Source organism: Cottoperca gobio, chromosome 4, assembly GCF_900634415.1.
Source record: "Cottoperca gobio chromosome 4, fCotGob3.1, whole genome shotgun sequence".
Classification (NCBI taxonomy): domain Eukaryota; kingdom Metazoa; phylum Chordata; class Actinopteri; order Perciformes; family Bovichtidae; genus Cottoperca; species Cottoperca gobio.
In genome coordinates this window covers 996,942-1,020,720 of record NC_041358.1, presented here as the reverse complement: position 1 = coordinate 1,020,720, position 23,779 = coordinate 996,942, and the positions used below count along the sequence as shown (strand labels likewise).

Genomic DNA, 23,779 nt, shown 5'->3' with positions numbered 1-23,779 from the left:
TACCATGGTGCGTAGTTGCTTAAAATGCCTTGAGAAAACGTTATGTTCTTAAACAAGCTGAGCAAATTGTCATGTCAAGTCATGCATCCTTAAATAATAAGATGTATGGCTGCATTAGTACGTGCATTTCATGACTTTAAGGATTCTTTTGTACTTTTTTATTTACAATGTCCTTAGCAACAAGAATAAGGGGAAATGTATAGATTATAAATTTTTCACTGATACAGAATAAAAATGTCCCAAACACAGTGTTACACACCTCACATATGTGATAAAGTTCTTTATTTTCAGTAATGCAATTAAAAAAACAAAAATGTCATGCATTCTGGATTCATTACAAATCAACTGAAATATTGCAAGCCTTTTATTATTTTAATATTGCTGATTATGGCTTACAGCTTAAGAAAACTCAAATATCCTATCTCTAAATATTAGAATATCATGAAAAAGTATACTAGTAGGGTGTTCAACGAATCACTTGAATCGTCTAATTAACTCGAAACACCTGCAAGGGTTTCCTGAGCCTTGAAAAACACTCAGCTTGGTTCAGTAAACTAAATCACAAGTATGGGGAAGACTGCTGATCTGACTGCTGTCCAGAGGACCATCATTGACACCCTCCATCAGGAGGGTAAGACACAAAAAGACATTTCTCAAAGAGCAAGCTGTTCACAGAGTGCAGTTTCAAAGCACATCCACAAAAAGTCTGTTGGAAGGGGGAAATGTGGCAGGAAACGCTGCACAACCAAGAGAGATGACCGCAGCCTTAACAGCATTGTGAAGAAGAGTCGCTTCCAGAATTTGGGGGAGCTTCAAAGACAGTGGACTGAAGCTGGAGTCCAGGTATCAAAAGCCACTGTTCACAGACGTGTCCGGGAAATGGGCTACAATAGCCGTATTCCCATGGTCAAGCCACTTCTGAACTCAAGACAACGGAAGAAACGTCTGACTTGGGCTATGGAAAAGAAGCACTGGACAGTTGCAGAGTGGTCCAAAGTCCTCTTTTCAGACGAAAGCAAGTTTTGTATTTCATTTGGAAGTCAAGGCGCCAGAGTCTGAAGAAAGGCTGGAGAGGAGCAAAATCCAAGTTGCTTGAAATCCAGTGTGAAGTTCCCACAGTCAGCGATGGTTTGGGGAGCCATGTCAGCTGCTGGTGTTGGTCCACTGTGTTTCATCAAGCCCAGAGTAAATGCAGCTGTGTACCAAGAGATTTTAGAGCACTACATGCTTCCGTCTGCTGAAAAGCTCTATGGAGATGAGGAATTCATTTTCCAGCATGATCTGGCACCTGCCCACAGTGCCAAAACCACCAGTAACTGGTGTACTGACCATGGCATTACTGTCCTCGATTGGCCTGGCAATTCCCCTGACCTGAACCCCATAGAGAATATGTGGGGTATTGTGAAGAAGAAGCTGAAAGACACCAGACCCAACAATGCTAATGAGCTAAAGGCCGCTATTGAAGCATCCTGGGCATCCATAACACCTCAGCAATGCCACAGGCTGATTGCCTCCATGCCACGCCGCATTGATGCAGTAATCCGTGCAAAAGGATTCCCAACCAAGTACTGAGTGCATTAATGGACATTTTCAAATGTTTGATTTTGTTTTGCTGTTATAAATCTTTTTTTTTACTTGGTCTGAGGAACTATTCTAATTTTTTGAGATAGGATTTTTGAGTTTTCTTAAGCTGTAAGCCATAATCAGCAATATTAAAATAATAAAAGGCTTGCAATATTTCAGTTGATTTGTAATGAATCCAGAATGCATGACATTTTTGTTTTTTTAATTGCATTACAGAAAATAAAGAACTTTATCACAATATTATAATTTTCTGAGACAGTCCTGTATTTGATTCCCACACACTGGATGATAACTTTGAATCAGATAGATACTATGACATTTTCTTTTGGCATAATCATCTGACTCACTGAACAATACAACAGCAGTTTGTACTGCCCAGTCCATTGTGGCTCCCTTTTCCCTGCCAGACAGGCATCATGAGCATACAGGCGGTGCAGGTTTCATTCCCTGTTGTCAGCAGTTCTTCCAACTTGCTCTTGTATCCAACATACACAAGTCTTCAGGAGGTGGAGCACTAATCATATTAGATGACGAGCAGTTTGGCACCTTGTATGGCAGCCCTGTATGAATGGGTAAAAAAAGCGCTTTGAGTTGTCGGAAGATTAGAAAGGCGCTGTATAAATGTCCATTTACCAAGTCCACATGTCTTGTGTGAGCCCAGTGTGGGCTACTGACTCGTACTGGTTGTTTGAGGTGGGACAGTGTGTTTACAGTAGAGTTAGCAGACAACAGTGCATTACAGAGGGAGAAGGATATTCCATATCAGGAGACAGAAGTGTAAAGGATCTGTAATCATCTTATTTCCCTTTATTCTTTCATGTGCATCTTAGTGTGCTTCATACGTCAGACCAACATCGTGTTACAGCTGTGCCATATATCACAATAATAGTTTTCTCTGTTTCTTAAACCTTTTAGCTGTCCCACATCTGGAGACATATTTGTCCCCTTCCCTCTTGTCCAGACCCTCAGCCAGTCTCCAGACGCTACAAGGAGCTTCATTCTCATTGGCCGCAACTTCCATCAGTGGCACTGTAGCACAGAGCAAGGTAACTGATAAAGCCAGTGTATATACCAATGATTCTCAACACAGAAACAGTTTCCTGGACAATGTGATGGTAGCATAAGATTATGCTCCGGCTGTGGTTTCATTTTGGGTTGGTCCAAGTGGGGCACTGACTTATGCAGGGGTGGAATGAAGCGCACACACATACACACACACACACACACACACACACACACACACACACACACACACACACTCACACTCACACTCACACTCACACTAACATGTCTTTTTGGAGCGAAAGTAACGAGACAAGACGAGGGCAACACAAGTAGCCCCGACTCCCCGGAGTTTCTTGACTAACGTGGGTCTAAATCTGGGGTTGCAGGCGAAACTCTACTTCGCCGCCAGTGTGAACAGACTCCTAAAAAAGATGGGAAATTCATAACACACGTAGTGCTCTAAGACCTGTGGAGTGACGGTTAAAATTTGAAATGAGGTAAATGTAGCAGAATGCAGTCCTATCATTCCTGAACTGTAGCTTTTTAAGGCAGCCACAACAGACACTGAAGGGACACTGTAGAAGGCCTCCTGCACTTTAATCATATGCTTTAATTCAGTATTTCCTATGATCCGCCGTCCAGTCTGTTTTTGTTTCACTCAATACGTGGAGTAGACTATAGAAGGAGAAGAAGTGGTTCCACCTGTTAATAGCTAACAGATAGATTATAATACACATTTTGGAATGAGAAGCAGCTGTGCCCAGTGGAATCCGTGGTTACAGCTCAGCAAGAAGGGTAAACTTGGTGCCCCTCTCGGGGTAAAACTCTCCCTCTAGAATGTAGCATGTGTGAGTAGTAGATATAAAAAGAGTCTCCTGACAGCTCAACAGGCTGCATCTGCAGCGGTCCCAGTGAATTCATTAATATTCTGCGAGCTGGATGGGAGGCATTGGGGGCCCAGATGTGGCCTGCGGACCGCCAGTTGACGATCACTGGTACAGGTTTCAGGGGTGGCAGCCCAAGCCACTCCCCGGACACACCCCTGAGTGGAGGAATATTTTGTTTAACCAGCCTAACTTTTTCTTTTCTTTTTTATCTGTAGTGTAGTGTTGTAGTTTTTTTGTGTAACTCGAAACAATGAGCCTCAACCTGATACAACCCACTTCACTACTCTGTCGGTTAGAATATTCTGTGGTGACTCTTCTTTACGTCATAACTACAGGATTAGAAATTAAGACTTCAAATTCAAAGGGAACACTACTAAAACAATTAACAGTATGAGTTAAATGATAGTGTACTGTTGCAGAAATGAAATTGGAAGACAAAAGATCACAGAATGTGGTGGAAACTTGATGAATGTTTATGAAGGCCTATATTAGTGTGTTTGTAAAGTCTAGAATACACTAGTCATCAGCAGCATGAAGCTAACACCTGGTTTCACCTCATGTTGTGTAGAGGAAGAAGTCTGAGCATGGTTTGTGTCGAAGCTTTCAACGTGCCCTCCTTGCTGCTGCTCTTTGTTTCTGTGTTTCTATGTCCATGCTAGCAGCTGTCTAACACAACTGTGTTATTTGCAAGTGTCTGCTTACATCAGTTTGTGTCGAGCTGTGTGCTTCACTGTCATGGCGCCTTGCTGTTTGTACCATCTCTGTTTGCCTACAGAAGACAGTTCAGATGAGGAAAACACCCCAGTTCTAAATAGGTTCACACGTAAGTTTGCCTTTCAGCTTAACACATTGATGCTGATGGGATGTATTTAATTGCTGTTTTTTGATAAAAATGTAGTGCTTAATATATATTTTAAATATATGTGTTAGTTAACAACACATCTTAAAAGTGGACAAAAGGCAAGTAGCCTTTAAACTCAAAGGCAGTTCTAATGTAGCTTTACATCTCTACATAAGGCATAAAACAAAGTCATTGGGCCCTACGTTTGTGAATCAAGGTGTGGAGCACAAAGCAGTCTAGTGGATAAAGGGAGGGAGATTTTGGAGAGGTTTATGTGGGTACACCCCCCCCCCCCCCCCAATTAAAGTGACAGAAATATTGTAGAACAGAAGGAAACCCATCTGAGGTTTGCAATGACACCCTCTCCTGCACCGCTCTGCCTGTCCCGCACTGCCAGCATTTCACTCACATGCAAGTGAAAATGAGAGTGTGTGAATGTGACCAATAATGTGGGTACCCAGGTACAAGTGAGTGAGAGTACTTCACTAACAAATTTTCTCATCGCGCTTTGGCCAGAAAAATACAGAACTTCAGCGGCCACAGATTATATCAGCTGTTACTTATTAAGATTGATTTAACAAGTAACTTGATCACAGGTGGAAATGATCTGTTTGTGTTGTGAGGTTAACCTGCTCTCTGCACTCAGACAAAGATCATGTGTGAGGGAGGAAACGGCACTTTACTATCAGTGGAAGTTCCAACAACTCCAACCGATGGTGAGTCTGTCAAAATATCAGCTGTCACATCAGCACCAGGAGTTGGAATGTCTCACTTAAAATTTTATTCATATCATATCAGTAATTTAAGCTGATCAACTAAGATTTGATCCGGGACTTTCTAATTTGGATCAAATAGAAAGACCAGCAGTGTGTCAGATACATTTAATCAACAGTTCACATCTTATGGTGATGTGTATATATGTATTTTACTATGTGCACTGAACTACTTTGGGTCTATAAGCGGAATAATGTAAGGTAAGGTACATGATGCCACTTTGCCAGTACAGAGCTGCACGTTGTGCTGCACGCCTGACACCAAAATAGAGTCCAATGAGTTTCTTTTAAAGACAATGATGAATTATATTGCAGTTGTAGTGTTGTTCAAGTGTAATAATAAATAGCCCCCATGTGTAAAGGCTCAGCAGAAACCAGGTTTGAACCCAGATGCACAAATCAGACGCGCAGGTTATTGTTTGTTTTGTTTTAAAACATGCATTAGTCAAAACCAGGCAAGCAGATCAAAACAGGCAAACTTATCTGAAAGGTCAGGCAGGCAGAACTAAAGGCGTAAGCACAGTATGAAGTGGAAATGATCAGGTATATACAGTATATGATGGAAGTGGGAACAGCTGGGCAGGGATGGTCAGGAAAAGTGGTTACTGCTGGGCAGGAGGTAGGCTGGATGTACAATGACAGGAGAGTCACTGCATGGCAGGAACAACCGAGCAGGCAGGAAAGTAATGCTGCTGGATAATAACTTGTTCAGCCCTTTGGTCAAAAAGAGTTAAGAGTTAAAGCAGACCGTAAATCTTCTGGAAGTTAAATACCATTTGACCTATCTAATGGCATACTTTCCTTCCTACCAAGTTATAATGTCCCCGATATATACTGTATATAGATACTGGAATGTGAAAAATATCCCACACATGTTATTGTGAAATGCAAAGAATAAACACTCCATGTTTCTCTCCCACTGATCATGTTAAGAACATATTTTCTCCTACAATTGGCTTTAATTTCCAGACCAGCATTACTGTTTCTTCTAATCGGTAAAGCCTGACCTGGGAAACCTCTCAGAGAATCCTGGCTAATTCAGTACATTTGGCTTGTGGGCCCAGTAGATGTGCAGATGAAAATGAATTGCATGTAAAAAGTGGATCTCAAAGTCGTGGTCCATCAACGTTCTACTTTAGTTACAACAGATGAAACTGTCCTGACAGTCAGGTGGGAGTCAGTCTTCTGTCTGGCATTGATTCATATTGCTTTGCCATTTCACTGAGTTCCTCTCTCTTCTGCCCAGCTCATAAAGGCTTCCAGCGCTTCGAGGCTCTGGAGCAAAGTGATTGGTTCAGTCCCAGCCAGGCCGGGGCCGGACTGGCTCCCCGCCAGAGGTTCCTCTTCATCATCATCCTGGACAAAAAGGTGACTTGGGATATGGAAGCCTTAGTATTGTAAATGTCCCTCAGCCCAAGAGTACAAGACATAGTTCTTACAAACAAAAGGTCCTGATTGATTGAGCTGTGAATACATCTCTGACCCCTGGATTACACTTGTATTAGATGCAGATGTGCCTCTCCCCTCACTGCTCCTCATGTCCATTTAACGGCTCCTTCAAAAAAATCTCACTTAGTTCCAGTGGTTAGCATGCAGATTAATATTTGTCCATGTTTTGACACATTTATCGATGAGATTTCTTCCTTTGACCCCAAATAAGAAACACATTAATGAAGGGCAGAAGCAAAGTATGAGGAGAGGTGCAGTCGTAACATAATATTACATGTACTGTATGTGATGCCTTTACTGCTCCGGTGGCACAACTTGTGTGAGTGTAAGCATCTCATGTTTGTGTTTGAGTTGTCCTGTTGTTACCGTCTTTGCTGCAGGTGACTCTGTACAGCTATAACTGGTCTGTGGATCTGGGCTCTTCTCTGAATCGTGAGCTGGTCCGCCTTGTTAAGTGGCAGAACGCCAGGTCTCATGTTGTCCACTGTCTGCTCAACCAAAAGATGGGCCTCTTCCATCACTACTGCTTCTCTGACGCACCCATCCACGAAATGGACTCCAAGCAGGTAAACCACTGACACAGGAAGAATTTAAAGTCTCTGAGGCGCTGGAATAATTCAGGGTTAGGAGCAAAGTTCCAATTCCAGCCATTTACTTATTTTTCTGTCAACAGAAAAATACAATGAGACAGACGGACCTCAGCAGGACTTTTAATTAATCAATCAATCAATCAAATGTATTTGTATAGCCCAATATCACAAATGACACATATGTCTCAGTGTGCTTTACAGACTGTACAGCATACGACACCCTCTGTCCTTAGACCCTCGCATCACTCAAGGAAAAACTCCCTAAAAGAAAAAATGGAAATAAAGATTTCCTCAGCACTTGCTACCTCAGACTGCCTTTACAGACATGCTGACACACTTCAAACGTGCCACTAAAAAGCAGCTGTAATGTCAGTATGGGGTTGGGAGCTGTTGAGGAGAATTGGCTGCTAGTTGAGCTGGAATCAGCTGTCAGGACAGCATCTGGAGTCCCAGCCTGCAGGTAGCAGGTCCAGGGGCAGCGTTCATACAGCTGCTGTATCCTGGGGAAGATTCAGAAGTGACGATGTCACTACCTGTACATTACCAGCCTGTTTGACATGTGCTTCATTTAGTGATGGTGTTTCCAGTGGTCGTGTTAGACTTTCAAGTTGTCTGTCATTTTGACTTAATAAGGCGTATTTGATAGCATTAAAAATGTGCTTCACCAGGAAGAGCAGCATGCGGGGAGGAGAGCAGACGCGCTGTGAGTTACTTAACGTTACGGTAGGTCGCCCCCAGTCTGTGTTCTAATCTGTCAAAATGACGGATGGCCTTCAGAACGGTCCATCACTTTGTCTTTGTCAAGGCTTTAGTGATTATCTGTCCTGGATGATGGGCTTGTTAGGAATAATGGTGTTCCTTAAATGTTGTTAAAAACAGACATTTTAAATTCCATTAATGATTTGTATTGTATTGTTTGGCCCCACAACAAGTTGTAAAGCACTGACATATTATCATCTTAGAAAGTTTAGCTTGTGTGTTGTGTGCAGTAAGTGCACATCCAGCAGACACAGCGACATTATTCATTTGGAGTCATGTATGTGTCCACCTGATGAATGTAAGTCCAATACTCTCTCTCTTTTAGCTCTGGTTTGTCTCTACCAACTCCTGAGGGAAATATCTGTCCACTATGTTCCCCAGCTAGTCTCTCACTGTGTCTGTCGGCTGAAGAGAATACAGAGATGCAGTCACATTGTCTGCCACCATCCATTCTGCCAACCAGCCGCTCTCCCTCACCTAAACAAGTTTCTCCTAAACAAGGCCTTCCATCATTGTTTACTTAAAGATGGATCACCTAGATGGCTCCTCAAACTCAGTCAACACATTCTGAGTAAGACGGTCAGAGAATCGACTGTCTGATTGAATGCACGGTCCCCTAGCCTCACCCTCATCTCCCTGACATCGCCCGTCTGAACACTGTCAGCTCCGGTAGACTAACAGATGAGCGATATGTTTTGGAGAGATGACCTGATCAGAAAAAGAGACACTCAAGACGTTAGTGTTTGGCCTCAGGCCTACTTAAATATCCCCTAACATGAAAGAGATCGCCTAGGATCAAACTATGTATAGAATCTAAGGTTTGAAAGATATTTGTTTCAACCAGCCGGAGTCAAACAGTCTAAATGCTTTGCCTTCTTTGTATTCGTTCAAAGATCGTTTATGAAACACGACATCGTTCCCTGGGTGGTCAGACATTAAAAATAATGTTATATCGCTGAGGTATATCGGCGGCCAAGAAGTCATGCTGTTGTTTTCATTAACCTAGCCATCCTGCAATGTCAAGGGATCAGGCACTGAAACGCCACTCAGAATAACCAAAAGCTTAGTCTTTTCTTTTTCTGTGATTGAAAGTCTTTCGTTAGTTGTTGGTTGCTCCTCAATGCCCATCTCTGATGCAGCAAACACCCTGGCAATAAGCTCCAGTTTTGTTCCTGAAACCTTTAAATTCCGCTTGCAGCAAAATACTTTCAAAGCTTCGACTTTCCACATCTGAACCTCATCATAAGAAAGGAGTTCAGAACTCATTGTAGGGTAGTATCCAAAAGTAAAAACGCGCTTGAGCTAAGCTAAAGTTAAGCTAAATACAATGTAAACACGTAGAGAAGAAATCCAATATGGCGGCCCTTGTAGAGTTGGTGCTCACTTTTCTAGGCTCGCCACACCAGCATGCATTGCGATTCCACCGGAAGCCCGAAACTCCGATTCCATGTATATTGAGAATTGGGTGACTCAAAGGTAACAGGCTGGGAAAATGGGGTTTTAGAAAGCACATAGACACAATCAACAGTCTTCCCTCCCTCAACAACTGCTGTGGACATGAAATAACAATGTTTCTTTCCCCATGACTGATAACTTCCAACACCAAGCTGCAGGTTTTCCTTATCGCACGAAGTAATAGACTTCCAGCAGTAGCCCACATATCAAGCTGAATGTGGGGACATTTTGAATTTTAACTGTCCTGGGAAAGCAGAGGTTTGTACTAAAAAGAACAATATCAACTGATACTGAGAAGTGGTAGGTCTCGGTGCACAAACTGTCTGCTGTTGTGGTTTATGTGTGTGCAAAACCTACTTTGCTTGATTACTTGATACTTATTCCTAAATTAATTTGTGTTTAATCAAATAACCTTTGGCCAGCTAGTTTTACTCCCCCAGCAGAGGCCTAACATGCGGAATGCACAGAGTTGGGTGCACGGGTTAATCGGGCCCTGCAGCTCCCCTCGCAGGTCAATCTGGCCACAGTGACATTGACATAATGCATGCAACTCAGTCAAGTTTAAATTAAGAAAGGTTAAACAATACACAAAAATGTCACATTTAGTGTTGCTCCAGCTTTGTTGTGTAGGACAGGCTGCAGTAAAGATTTATCAGAGCAGCCTTTTACAGCAAAGAAGTCACCAAATGCCCTTTTTTCATTCCCCCTACGGCCAATTACAAAACAAGCTCAAAGAATAGAAAGAACCAAACTTTTCCTTTTGCCTCCGATGGCCCTGCTCTTCATCGCTGCATTACTAATGAGTCCGGACAGAAGGCAGAGTCAGAGCAGCAGAAAATTTGCCTGAACAGAGCTTCGTCTGTCATGGCCCTGATGAGAAGCAGAGGGAGCACCAGTGCACAGTTTGACCTTCCAGCCTGTAGGCATGCTGCACACAGCTCTGCCACACTGTACTGGGGCATCTGTCCCTGAGCTGCTCTGCTGAACTAACACGGCCAAAAGTTTCTCTCGACAGCGACCCACAATCAACGCTTTGGAAGTGTAGGAATTGAATATTAATAAAACCCATCATAACATAACAACATAATATACAGTGCAGGAAATATATTCTATATGTCCCCCTCAGGTCATGACAGTGATTCAATGTGGGCTCTGTAGCATCTGAAGCTTTCTATGCAGAGATCATCCCTAAAGTTTTCAGTGGGATGAAGCTGGTCATTGATATCATTTAACTTGAATATTCCTTAAACATTTTCGATAATGCATTCACTCTAACAGCATTATCATTATTTATTAGTACCCAACCTCTCTGGTTCTGATGCTTCAGGAGCTCAACCTATGGGCATTGTTTTGTCCTTGCTGTCTGTTTGTATAGCATTTATTGTCAAAACATGCATTTGATGTTCTTTTTTTCTTCATTCCCAACCGTCTTCTCCAGGATCCCAACCCGTTCCTGAGCCCCTCCATGGAGCCTGATGCATTGCTGCGTAGTGCAGTTCCTCCCCTGCCCAATAAAGAGCAGGGCAGGCTGAGCAGCTCTGTCCGAAGTCTTGCTCCGCTCCACTTCCCCTCTGAGCTGCTTCCCTTTGACGAGGCTCTGAGGGATGTGTGCACCATCCGGCCCTTGATGGAGGGGGATGTGGTGGCCCGACATGGCAGCCAGCTCTTGGAGATCAAAGCTGCTGAGCGGAGAGGTTAATACTACTACTACTACTACTTCTACTACTACTACTACTACTACTACTACTACTTCTACTACTACTACTACTTCTACTACTACTACTACAACTACTACAACTACTTCTACTACTACTACTACTACTACTTCTACTACTACTACTACTACTACTACTACTACTACTACTACTACTACTAGTTCTACTACTACTACTACAACTACTACTACTACTACTACTTCTACTACTACTACTACACTACTACTTCTACTACTACTACTACTACTACTACTACTACTACTACTACTACTACTTCTACTACTACTACTACTACTACTTCTACTACTACTACACTACTACTTCTACTACTACTTCTACTACTACTACTACTACTACTACTACTTCTACTACTACTACAACTACTACTACTACTACTTCTACTACTACTACTACTACTACTACTACTACTACTACTACTACTACTACAACTACTACTACTACTACTACTACTACTACTTCTACTACAACTACTACTACTACTACTTCTACTACTTCTACTACTACTACTACTTCTACTTCTACTACTACTACTACTACTACTACTTCTACTACTACTACTACTACTACTACTTCTACTACTACTACTACTACTACTACTACTACTACTACTTCTACTACTACTACTACTACTACTGTACTACTAATAATAATAATAATGATGATGAAGATTGTTGGAGCCAAAATGATAAGTTTAAGCATTTATATGATTTTGATTGGTTATGTGTGGAAACAGTCAAGTATTGGAAATAGGAATATACAGAATATGGTGTTGATTGTTTATTATCGGCAAGTGTGCTGCAGACGCCACACCCCTTTTTTGACCATCAGCTGATTGATGGTATCAGCTGGTGTATATAACAGGGAGTTGTCATTAAGACTGGGTCTTTTTTGGTTTGAAGTTATACATTTTTTTGACCGCTGCGTTACACTCAGAAAAAGTAGATTTAAGTTGTTTTTGTTTTATTGCAAATTCACCCCATACCTGCTTCACCCGGTAAGAACGACTCTTTGTTTGTAAAAGAAGAAAGAAGAAAAACATAATATGATGGAGTCTGAATGAGAAAGAGAAATAAAAGTGACAAAACAAAGAAGGCAGTGAACTCTGTGTAATGTTTAAGCGCGTCAACCAAGACGCATTCCAGAAAGGACAGGAAGGCGCAACTACGAGGATTGAAAAGTTGCTCCAATAATGATGATGATGATGATGATGATGATGATGATGATGATGATGATGATGATAATAATAATGATATGATTTTTGTCCAATGAGCCCATCAAACTCCTCACTGGACAGGAAGGGTAATGGCTTTGTGTTTACCCTGACAGAACTGGAGAAGCAGATGAAGATAGAGAACCTGTTTGTGACGTGGCAGCAGAGGTCAGCACAGTCCAACATGCCCATTTCAGTAAGTACCCCAAGTCATAATTCTGAGATGTGTAACTTAAATACAGTATTGTAATAGTTGAAGGATATGTTTTTCTTCATTGCGAGAAAAATATGAAGTAATTTTAGTTGACTGAAATTGCTGAAAAAAATGCTTCTGCTGACACAGTAGAACATGGCTGCAAAATCAACACAGCTGAGCTCGAGAGTCTTTACTGCTAATGTTCTTGTCCCCTTTTATTATTGTCATGAAACCTCTTGTGAAAGGTAACTCTTTGGAATCTACTATTAAAACATCAGATTGTGTGTATTGTTGAATAGAGAATTGTAAGGCTTTGTGTGTGCTTTCAAACAATGTATGGTTTGTCATGGCTGAGAAAGGGTTCAACCAGATGCCATCCCAGCCTGCGTTCGGACCACTGCCTTTAAAGGTTCAGTGTGTAGTTCTGAGCCTCCTGCTCAAAAGAAATAGAAGGCAGTATTTCACCTCTACTACTGGCTCCATACAATCTAAAGTCATCAACAAAACCATCAGTTATTAAATAACAACTATAGTATGTTAACCTGTTTATATTTTAGTTGTAGTCGTTTGTCATATTTATTGTATTCTAAGTTTTGGAGCATTATAATATATTCTTCTAGTGTTTATATATTTAATGTGGATTTTGTACAATTTTGAAATGTCAGTGAGTGAGCGAGCGGGCAAGAATACGCAAAATTCGACCAAACTGCTGAAGCTCTGATCTTATAATCATCATCACATGGAGCTTAGATATGTGTGTTTACCATGCGTTACTGTACGGTCCGTTTAACGTTATGTTTTATGTTTTGGTCCGGGGTGGCAGAGAAGGGGGAACATCTCGTGTTTTTGTTTTGTCTGCCCCACTGACATAGGACTGCTTTGCCGGGAGGGGAGCGTGCAGCGACTCTGGGGGACGGCTCTTCAGTTAGCGACTGTGGCGGCTCGGATTCGGCCGGTGACAAATCCAGCCCTGGGAGTCAGAGTGGGTTAGGGGAGAGCTGGGTCTGACCTTTGTAATAGCAGCGACATAAATGCTGAGCTACACTCTAACTGTGTATGGAAAACCCATCAGTCTCCCAGCTGCCGCACGCTCTACTCCTAGCGAAGCAGCCTCCCTCTAACGGTGAGGACGAGGCAAGGCTGTCGATTATTCGTTTCACTTTGGATTTAATCAAAGCAAATTATTAAATTTGCAGGGATCATGGCTGTATTATTGACAAGCCAGTCGGAAAAGATATACATTACTTCTTCTCTCTCTGTACTGAGGCAGACTGCAGCTACAGTGACTCACTATCACCTCTAGAGGAACAAGTGGTATTACAGACTGGACGGAGCGCAGCTAGCTGTTAGCATGCTAACTTCAGTAGATATCTCTGCAACACTACACAGAGACGTCTCTGACACAACGTCAACACTGTTACCGCTTCACACTCTGTTCATAATGTGAGTTCATTGTTTTAAGTTTAAATTCTGACAGATCTTACAAATTGAACCTAAACCTTTAGCTAAACACTAAAATATATATTTTGTGCTAAGCCAGGTATGAGCCGCTATGCTTACTGTACGTGATTATGAAGTGCAGGCTCAATTGAAATGGTGTGCTCATTATTGTTAAGGCTACCAGAGAACCCAAGTGCAGAACAGAGGCTGGAGGCAAAGAAATCGCATTTAATGATATACTATACAGTTCAGTTTGAGCTGCAGGTAATCCAGTCAGGCTGGAGGAGACTGCAGGAACAAGTGGCAGAACGGTTAGTCACTGAGCTAGCACCCGTCTCCTACACCCACACCCGTCTCCTGCACACCCGTCTCACACACAGAGGGGGAGGGAGAAGAGACTACAGGCTAGGCCGAAGTGGAGGTCATGACACAAGTGGTATTAGATATTGGACACATTTAAAAATATAATGTTAACAATCTAACAACAAATTGGAACATTGGTACATGGTAGCATACATTTAGGAATTTGATATTTCAACAGACACCTACAGAGCACTCTAACTCGAGCACATCCAAAAGGAGATGTGCAGCATGGCCTGGGTCCAACAAGGCCCACAGACGTTTCCACTGGTTATTGGTTTTCAGTGGATTTTCATGGCACTGGATGAACTATATTAATTATTAGATGTGATCTGATTGTCAAGCTTCATGTAATTAATACATCCATCCATCGTCTACCGCTTATCCGGGGTTGGGTCGCGGGGGCAGCAGCTCCAGTAAGGAACCCCAAACTTCCCTTCTCCGGGCCACATCTGCCAGCTCCGACCGGGGGATCCCAGGTCAGTGAGGAGATATAATCTCTCCACCGAGTCCTGGGTCTTCCCCGGGGTCTCCTCCCAGCTGGACGTGCCTGGAACACCTCCCTAGGGAGGCGCCGAGGTGGCTCCTTACTAGATGCCCGAACCACCTCAACTGGCTCCTTTCAATGTAAAGGAGCAGCGGCTCTACTCCGAGTCTCTCACGGATGGCTGAGCTTCTCACCCTATCTCTAAGGGAGACGCCAGCCACCCGTCTGAGAAAACCCATTTCGTCCGCTTGTACCCGTGATCTCGTTCTTTCGGTCATGACCCAAACTTCATGACCATAGATGAGGGTAGGAACGAAGATCGACCGGTATATTGAGAGCTTTGCCTTCTGGCTCAGCTCTCTTTTCGTCACAACGGTGCGGTAAAGCGACTGCAGTACCGCCCCCGCTGCTCCGATTCTCTGGCCAATCTCTCGCTCCATTGTCCCCTCACTCGCGAACAAGACCCCGAGGTACTTGAACTTTAATTAATACACTCCGTTTATATTCCATCTGCTAAAACTTTGCTGTGATGACTCTGCCCGGGACCACTGCGGAATCTGAATACGATGAGCTACAGTATACAGTCCTGTAGACTTTATCCTAGAAAGCAAAGTTGTCATAGTTTTGTGTATCAAAATCATCCCTCTTCTCTCAAAGTTTCCTTCTGCAGTGTCACCATCTTATCCTATCATGGATTTCTCAACAGGGGGCAGATTTGGAGACACTAAAGCAGTCGTCCAGACTGGTCCACTACTGTGCCACCCCTCTTCTCTTTGACCCCATCTTCCGTAAGCAGATCCAAGAGGAACAGATTATTCAGCCTCCTGTGAAGGTGTGTTTACTGTCTGACTCTGAAGAGATGTGTTGAGAGTGGTTTTATGATTTGGCTTATTACCTACAACTATTCTCAAGCAACACAAACTATATTAACAGTTGAGAGAGTTGTGCATTTAGCCTCGTCTGTGTTCAGCCCCCTTTTGATTTTTGGTAATATTATTTATTGTTTTTTTAATGACTAATGTATCTAGTACCACCTCTGTAGAGGTGGGATTCTTAGCTGATCGCCATAGCGATACCTAATGAAACTGCCATTACATAATCTTCAATGCGATGCTCGCTGTATCCTTTCATAGGCAACCAAACAGAGGAACATCTGCACTTTGTCAATTGTACGCGGTAGTGTAGACTATAAACATGGCCCATATGTATTCCCAAGAAGGCGGTGTACTGCGAGACAGCAGGCGACCTTCTCGTCCGGTGGAGAATACTCACACACTGTGGGGTCAACTTAGTCTGGGCTCATCTTTGGCAAATTTAATTTGAGAGGCCTTGGGGGTCATGGGGAATCGATTTATGAATACTCGAGAGGACACTATTGTATTTTTAGTCAAGCGAGCTATTGTAGCCTAGCGGCTATTAGCCATAGTTTAAGGTACATTATGTTTGTGTGTGATGTCTACTGTTCTGTGTGCTAGAAACGCCATCGCTCCAGCGACTCCACAGCGTCAGGTCGGGACCGTAGCTACAGCACTGACTCAGCTGACATGCTGCCCAGCCGATTGAAGGAAGAGCCCTGGCTGCTTGACATCTCTAGCACCTTCATCCAGCAGTATGTCCAGTACCTGCAGAGCATGGGCTTCATTCTCGTCCAGGTTCGACCTCAGTCTCCAGCTCGCAGGTCTGTTATTGTTTTATGCTTGAAGTTGTTGTTGAATGTTTACTTGTGACCATTGCAGCTCTATGCCAGTGGGTTTTTCTGTGTTTGGCATTATATTTGAGGCTTTCCCCTTGAAACCATCCTGCACCCTAAAGCAGGGGCGCATCAATATGTGTTACACAGTATTACTCCTTAGTGTCCTCTCTCTTCCTCCATTGTGAGCAGCATTCATCCTTTAGTCATCATATGTGTTTTGATCCTTGTCTGACCTCTACCCTCCCAGCACTGCTGCCCCCTGGCTAATGTAACCCCCCCCCTATCTCTGACAGCATTGCGCGGGGTCGTGCTGCCATGCTGAACTCTATGTCATCGGAAGGGAGGATGTCTTTTTCTTATGTAAAGCAGAAGAGCGAGGACAGTCCTAAGGTTAGTGTTCACCTCAGAGATGCACAAATCTTATTCTCCAAACACACACACATTGTAACAATGGCCCCTATACATTTTAAAGTCTCACTGTCATCACAAGTCACTGAGTCCATGTGTCCAAAAACAGTTCTTCCCTTTGTTCTTTGAAATGTTTTATTTCCAATTTTAATTTAGTTTTATTCCCTCTTGATACCTACACATGAAATGCATGTCAATTCAAAATATATATTTTCAGAAGATAGAGTTAGAGGTAATAGCAATTAGTTAAAGTTTAAGTTTATTTACACAATTTAAAAAACACAAACGTAACAAATTATATACAGTGCGGGAAGAGGCAGAAAACCCACTGGGGTTATTTGAAGCCTCCAACTAATACATACATAATACTATTAGATCAGGACATAATAAAAACAACAATATAAATAACACTAAATATGCCAACAACAAGAAAAGACAGGAAATGTGTGTGTGTGTGTGTTAGTGGTTTATACCTGCTGTTACGACCCGGCTCGGTGAGGGAAAGGCGAGTAACATATATCAGATGGTTATGGTTAAATAAGATATATTTATTAATATAACTGGACTCAATTGCTTTTGAGGAAACAAACTAAACACAGGGAGGGCTCTTAACATAAGTGCATAAGGCGTCAAAGCCAACTAACAAAAATAAACCCCAACCTAAGCAATTTTAAAACAAAGCTCGGGGTGAAAACTGGATTAATACAAAATACAAACAAAAAGGCATAAACAGCACCGGAGCATCTAGCGTGCTTAACAAATAACTCTAAACAGCTTGTTCTACGGCTGACGATCAAACTGTCTCACCTAAACAACGCGGACAGCTTGCACGGAACACAAAACACAATATGCAACATTCAATATACTCTATAAGAGCGCGACAGTCTCGGACCAAACAGAAATGCATAAGCGTAGGCTGACAACACAAAAGCAGCCCCGACTGTCCAGTGCACCTTGGATTGGAGAGCCGGAACAGGTGCACCACCAATCACAGCCGGTCTTCATCAAGGTGGGAGGAGGAGGTGTCACCGCAGCCAATCAAGGGGCGGCGGTCACACATCCAAATCTGCATACTTAAATAGAGACACAAGGTGCATGCATCCACAAAGTAATCCCTGCAGATAAATAAGGCCGTGGCCGTAACACCTGCATTAACCTGAGTAATAGTAAAATGACTTGTCACTGTGAGTGAAACAGATACAAGTAAAACCTGGATACATCAATACATGGGGAAGGAACTTACATAACAGCAGCTAAATGATCTTCTAGGCCTCTTTTGTAACATTTTCTAGAGGAACGGTTTTTTGTTAGATGGGAAAAGCTATTCCATAATGTGGCACCCCTGAATCTAATCAAACATTGTGTATTTGCTTTGAAGAACTGCTCAAGAATATTCCCTTCACCTGAAAGTATAAATACAAATACATATTTGACAAATATTGATGTCTTAAATAGTGAGAATCTGAAGTTTCGGAAAAGAATGGAACAGATGAGATGTGTGACTCTGACGGGTTGTAATCCTAACAATTGTCTACATCTTTATGAAAGATGTAGACTGTAGAGAGATAGTGTGTGATAACAAGATGGACCAGTAGATGTATTTATTTACTAACCCAGTCAATTTGATCTCTCATCAATAATAATTCCCAGGAATTTTGTAATTGACACTTTACTCAACAGACTCAATAATAATTTCAGATAAATCCTTGGAGTTTGCTTTTTTGCCACTGAAAATAATAACGTTTGATTCTTTTATATTCAAAGTGTATTTAATGTGAACTATGTAGCGTAGCGGAGATCAAGTGAAGGCTTGTTTAATTGTAGGTTGTTATAGGTATAGCATTGGAGAATGGTGTGCACTGTATATATTTTTCTGTATTTTCCCAGTAAACTGGAGTTATGCTTCCCAACACAATATTAATAGTGTTAGAATGTGTGGTGTTGTAATAATGAGAAAAGACTGCGGTGCTCAACTAGCTGCTGGGCCTTCAGGAAACATGGTGCATTGTTTTGTCAGGTAGTGGTAACCTTTTCATTGCTGCTAACATCAGTGAGAGGTGGCTTGGATTAGAGCTTCATTGTCGTTTGTGGCACACAACTTCCAAAACTCACAAATAGGAAAGCTTCTCTGAACCCAAGTTCTCAACTGGAACTGATTCTAAATATTTGATGGTGAGTTATTTTATCTATCTATCTTAATGAAGAGCAGAAAAAATGGTTTTGCTGATATTTTGGTCGTGCATGCAGCCTCTCCTGTGCTCTTTGTGTCGGTGGCACACACACACACACACACACACACACACACACACACACACACACACACACACACACCATTAACGTTTTACTCAAGTTGATGACTACTATACTCGATACTGTAAGTGCAATAAAAGCTTTGTGAACATCGGTTTAACAAGCATACATTTGCATTAGCAATCTTTTGCACTGCTTAGCCTAGTCTAGTGTTTCCTTTACCGAAGCCCTCCGCAGTTGTAGTTAGTTCAATAATAAAGGGTCGGACTACTTCCCAAGGATTTAGTCCCAAGTAAAAATTATTCTAAAATATAAAACATCTTATTAAAAATAAAATCTTTAAAAGGTGCAAATGAATAAAAGAATGACCCCAGCCTCTCATGCTCAAGGTATTCATGTGGTCTAACCCTCTGCTGCCGGCGTTGGGGCTTAGATTAGGTTATGGTTAGAAGTAGAGATAACTGGTTGGGGTTAAGGCTGGGTTCATGTTGAGGGAAGGTTTTTCTGTTCTAAATGTATTCTATTACCAGTATCCTTACTCACAAAGTTGGTCGAGGGTTTCATTTCTTTTTACAGAAATGAAATAACAGAAGCATGGCTATATCTTCCTTCAAACACCTTTATTAGACAAACTGTGATCATAAAATTGTTTTGTAAATGAACTTTGCAGACTACAGCATCTGGCACTACTGCATATCACCTCCAGAGGGCACTGCCAGGGGGGATTGTGCTAATGGAACTGGCTTTCCAGGTGAGATTAGGATCATGGACAGCAATCACTATACTCACTAACATATTTGCTAACATCACGAAGGTATAATGTTTTAATGTTTTAGCAGATTTGGTACGATTTATTTATGTTTATTTTATGTAAATATAATGACAACAGTTTTTTTGGAGCACACTGTATCAACTTTTACTTTTTTTACTTTTACTGTATCTGTCTCTCTCTGTCTCTCTCTCTCAGAATCTGTCTCTCTCTCTGTGTGTATCTGTCTCTCTCTTACGCTCTCTCTCTCTCTCTGAATATGTCTCTCTCTGTGTGTATCTGTCTCTCTCTTACGCTCTCTCTCTCTCTCTGAATCTGTCTCTCTCTCTGTGTGTATCTGTCTCTCTCTTACGCTCTCTCTCTCTCTCTGAATATGTCTCTCTCTGTGTGTATCTGTCTCTCTCTTACGCTCTCTCTCTCTCTCTTTGAATCTGTCTCTCTCTCTGTGTGTATCTGTCTCTCTCTTACGCTCTCTCTCTCTCTGAATCTGTCTCTCTCTCTGTGTGTATCTGTCTCTCTCTTACGCTCTCTCTCTCTCTCTCTGAATCTGTCTCTCTCTCTGTGTGTATCTGTCTCTCTCTTACGCTCTCTCTCTCTCTCTCTCTGAATCTGTCTCTCTCTCTGTGTGTATCTGTCTCTCTCTTACGCTCTCTCTCTCTCTCTCTCTGAATATGTCTCTCTCTGTGTGTATCTGTCTCTCTCTTACGCTCTCTCTCTCTCTCTGAATATGTCTCTCTCTCTGTGTGTATCTGTCTCTCTCTTACGCTCTCTCTCTCTCTGAATCTGTCTCTCTCTCTGTGTGTATCTGTCTCTCTCTTACGCTCTCTCTCTCTCTCTCTCTCTCTGAATATGTCTCTCTCTGTGTGTATCTGTCTCTCTCTTACGCTCTCTCTCTCTCTCTCTCTCTCTCTGAATCTGTCTCTGTGTGTGTGTGTGTGTCTCTCTCTCTCTCTCTCTCTCTCTCTCTCTCTGTCTCTGTCTCTGAGTCTCTGTCTCTGTATGTTAGTATGCTAACATTTGCTAAGTAGTAGTAAACACAAAGTGTTGCTTATGGGAATGCAGTTAGATCTGCAGGTATTTGGTCACTGTACAGAGTTTGTACAAATTAAAATGTGGACCCGATGACGGCATTAGATGAAAAGGATCCAAGTCATTTGGATTCATCTTCTGGGGACCATGAATGTCTGCAAAACGTCATGGCATTCCATCCAACAGTTGTTGATATTTCACTCTAAAGTTGCCATTGCCATTCGTAGAGAAATGGCTAGAAAGGAATCATCTCAACTAAAGCAGCAGAGGTCGTGATAACTTGTGTGTGGGTTTTTACATTACAGCGTTAAGTACCGGTAGCTACTGTGGGTTGAGTGGGACATAAACCCACTGACATAATGTTGTGCTTTTTTGGATGGACTTCTGTGCCTACATTAGTCTGAATTTCCATTTCCAAAGCCCATTCCAAAGGTTTTAAAGTATAACCCTGTCTCTCTGAAACCTGCAGTGACCCTGGACCCATTGATTGCTTCATCAACTTGTCAGCCTAACATCAATAATAATTGTTTCATAAAATGATCATGTGTTCTCCTTGTCTTTCTGCCAGGGGTGTTACTTCTGTGTGAAGCAGTATGCACTGGAGTGTTCCCGCATCCCCATGGGACAGACAGTCAACTCCCAGGTAAATATGCTCTGCTGTGTGGACACACCACACCAAGCTGTGCCTTTTCTTCTCTGGTGATGTGTACTGCTCTCCTTGTAGACAAGTGGTTTTACAGTCGGGTCCAGGGATTTCTGTGGGGCCGTGAAGAAGGTTTGAGGGTACCAGGGGTTCTTAAGAAGGCTCCAGTGGTACTGGATGGGCTTCTGGGGTTTTAGAGGATGTCTCAGGGGTCAGCAAGATTGAACGTTTGGATGTTCCAGAGGTTTTTTTGGGGACAAATTTTATTCATTTGGTAGAAATCATTGCAATTAAAAAGGACTACTCTAATAACATTGTCCTCTTATGTAACTCACTGTGATCTTCTCATGTAAGGTGGAGATATGTCTACAGTTTGGTACAAAAAGACAATATGGGAACTCCTAATAAATGTCTGTTGTGAGTGTAAAGTGTTTTTACTTTCAGAGTATGTTTGCTGCTTTGTGGTCATTGCTGTAGTTTTGTTTTATTTTGTCCCGATGATATCATGCTGTGGGATTACTTTCTGTCCACATCTTTGGTGCCAGATGGTCATTGCTGTGGTGTTTTTGCAGTCAAACTTTAATACAATTACAGGTCAGGCAAGCAGTTATGGTTAGTACTGTGTGATGTCATGAACTGAGGCTTATCTCGTTGCTTTGTCTGTTCATCCATAGGGGAGGTTTTGCTTAAAGAATACAGTTATTAAAGGATAATGCTGCATATATTTGAGTTATTGTTAACAAATTCCATGAAAAGAGCAAAACCAATATTTTGTTGGTCTGTCTCTCAATACTCTCTCACTTCCCTTCTCTGTCTGTGGCTCTCCATAATAAATTGTGCATCTTTAGGGCACTAATTTCAGCAGTGGTGAATCTACATTTGGGGCCCTATTTTAATCACGCAAGATACGTCCAAATCTTATGTTCAGTGCCTGCTAAAAGAACATAAACATTTGTTGTTTTAGGCATTCGAACAAACAACTTTCCAAAGTAGATTCTGGAAATGGCAGCTGAGTAGAACCCGTGAGAAAAAGCTGTTGCACCATATTCACTTTGGCAGTGTTCACTTTACAGCACAACCATGTCAACTCTTGGGGAGACGAAGCTCCTGTTCGCAGCCATCGTAACAGTTTACACACAGTTTCTTTTATTTTTTTGTTTGCTGAAGATATTTTGTTCCACTGAAAATCTCAGGACTTGATGACTATATGTCATACAGTTGACTTTGATATATTACTTTTTCTAAATATATGTTCATTTATTTGGAAGCACATCTTTATATTTTGCTTGACCTCCAGATGTATAACTAACATTTGTTTTTGGACCTCGGTTTCTATCCATTGTTGACACTGGAGGGTTTTTTGTTTTTGGTTCAGACCCTTTGAAAACGTAACCGCCTGTGAAGATGAAATCCTGATGCTCTCCAAGAGTGATTCTTCATCTGGAAAGAAATAACTTTGCTTCAGTACTTTCACTTTACACAGTGTTATTCACACTATGTCACTTTTTAGACTTCATTGGGTTCTCCAGTCCGTACTGTTTGATGCAGTGCATTCCCAGAGATGTAGGTGAAGTGAAGTATGTTAAAGGTACAGGAAACTCAACATTGTGCATTTGTAATTGAATAGGAGTTAATGATATCTGCCATCAGCTCTTAGAAATTGCATCAATTGCTATTTATTTGCTCGCTTGTTGTTTCTTTCCTTAAATAATATTATTATGTTTACTTCCTGTTTAGGATTCTTTGCCTTGAGTGTCATTAGGCTGATTAGTGATAACTATTACAGGAGAAACATGTTTGTTTGGCTCATTTGTCTTTCACCATAAAGGCCGCTCACACCAGCATTTTACACAATGAAAATCTTTAGCAGAATTAATTCATTTTAAATTCCCTAGCAGGGTGAAGTAAATCCGTGAATATCTTTCACATCAAGTTCAACATTGGGGAATTTTACCACGACAGTTACTGTTAGCCAGTAGCAAACTGTGTGTCAGAGCTGACCTTTGAGAGAATGGAGAGCTGCAGAGTCCAACACAGAATAAATCTTTGTAGCTTATTAGCCGAGTTGCACCATCCACTTTTATTCAACCCTTCTCTAGCTGTCGTTTGATATCTGTGTAATTTAAAACCCATTGCCTGTATGTAGATGTGGAAGAAATGTGATTCTAAATTAAGTTTGTAATTTAAACATATAATATAAGTTTAAAGGTGGCTC

The 23,779-nt window shown here is 41.9% G+C and overlaps 1 protein-coding gene across 1 annotated transcript in view; it reads left to right on the top strand.

Annotated features, from left to right (window-relative positions):
• The window catches only part of szt2 (SZT2 subunit of KICSTOR complex), a 91,824-nt gene that overhangs the window by 55,259 nt on the left and 12,786 nt on the right, over positions 1 to 23,779 (top strand). The window contains exons 32-42 of the mRNA XM_029429540.1: positions 2,500 to 2,630; positions 4,252 to 4,299; positions 6,337 to 6,458; positions 6,920 to 7,105; positions 10,782 to 11,037; positions 12,406 to 12,485; positions 15,479 to 15,604; positions 16,248 to 16,450; positions 16,759 to 16,855; positions 19,794 to 19,874; positions 21,490 to 21,564. Of these exons, the coding sequence (XP_029285400.1) occupies positions 2,500 to 2,630; positions 4,252 to 4,299; positions 6,337 to 6,458; positions 6,920 to 7,105; positions 10,782 to 11,037; positions 12,406 to 12,485; positions 15,479 to 15,604; positions 16,248 to 16,450; positions 16,759 to 16,855; positions 19,794 to 19,874; positions 21,490 to 21,564 (1,405 nt within the window). The remainder of the gene's footprint in view (positions 1 to 2,499; positions 2,631 to 4,251; positions 4,300 to 6,336; positions 6,459 to 6,919; positions 7,106 to 10,781; positions 11,038 to 12,405; positions 12,486 to 15,478; positions 15,605 to 16,247; positions 16,451 to 16,758; positions 16,856 to 19,793; positions 19,875 to 21,489; positions 21,565 to 23,779) is intronic.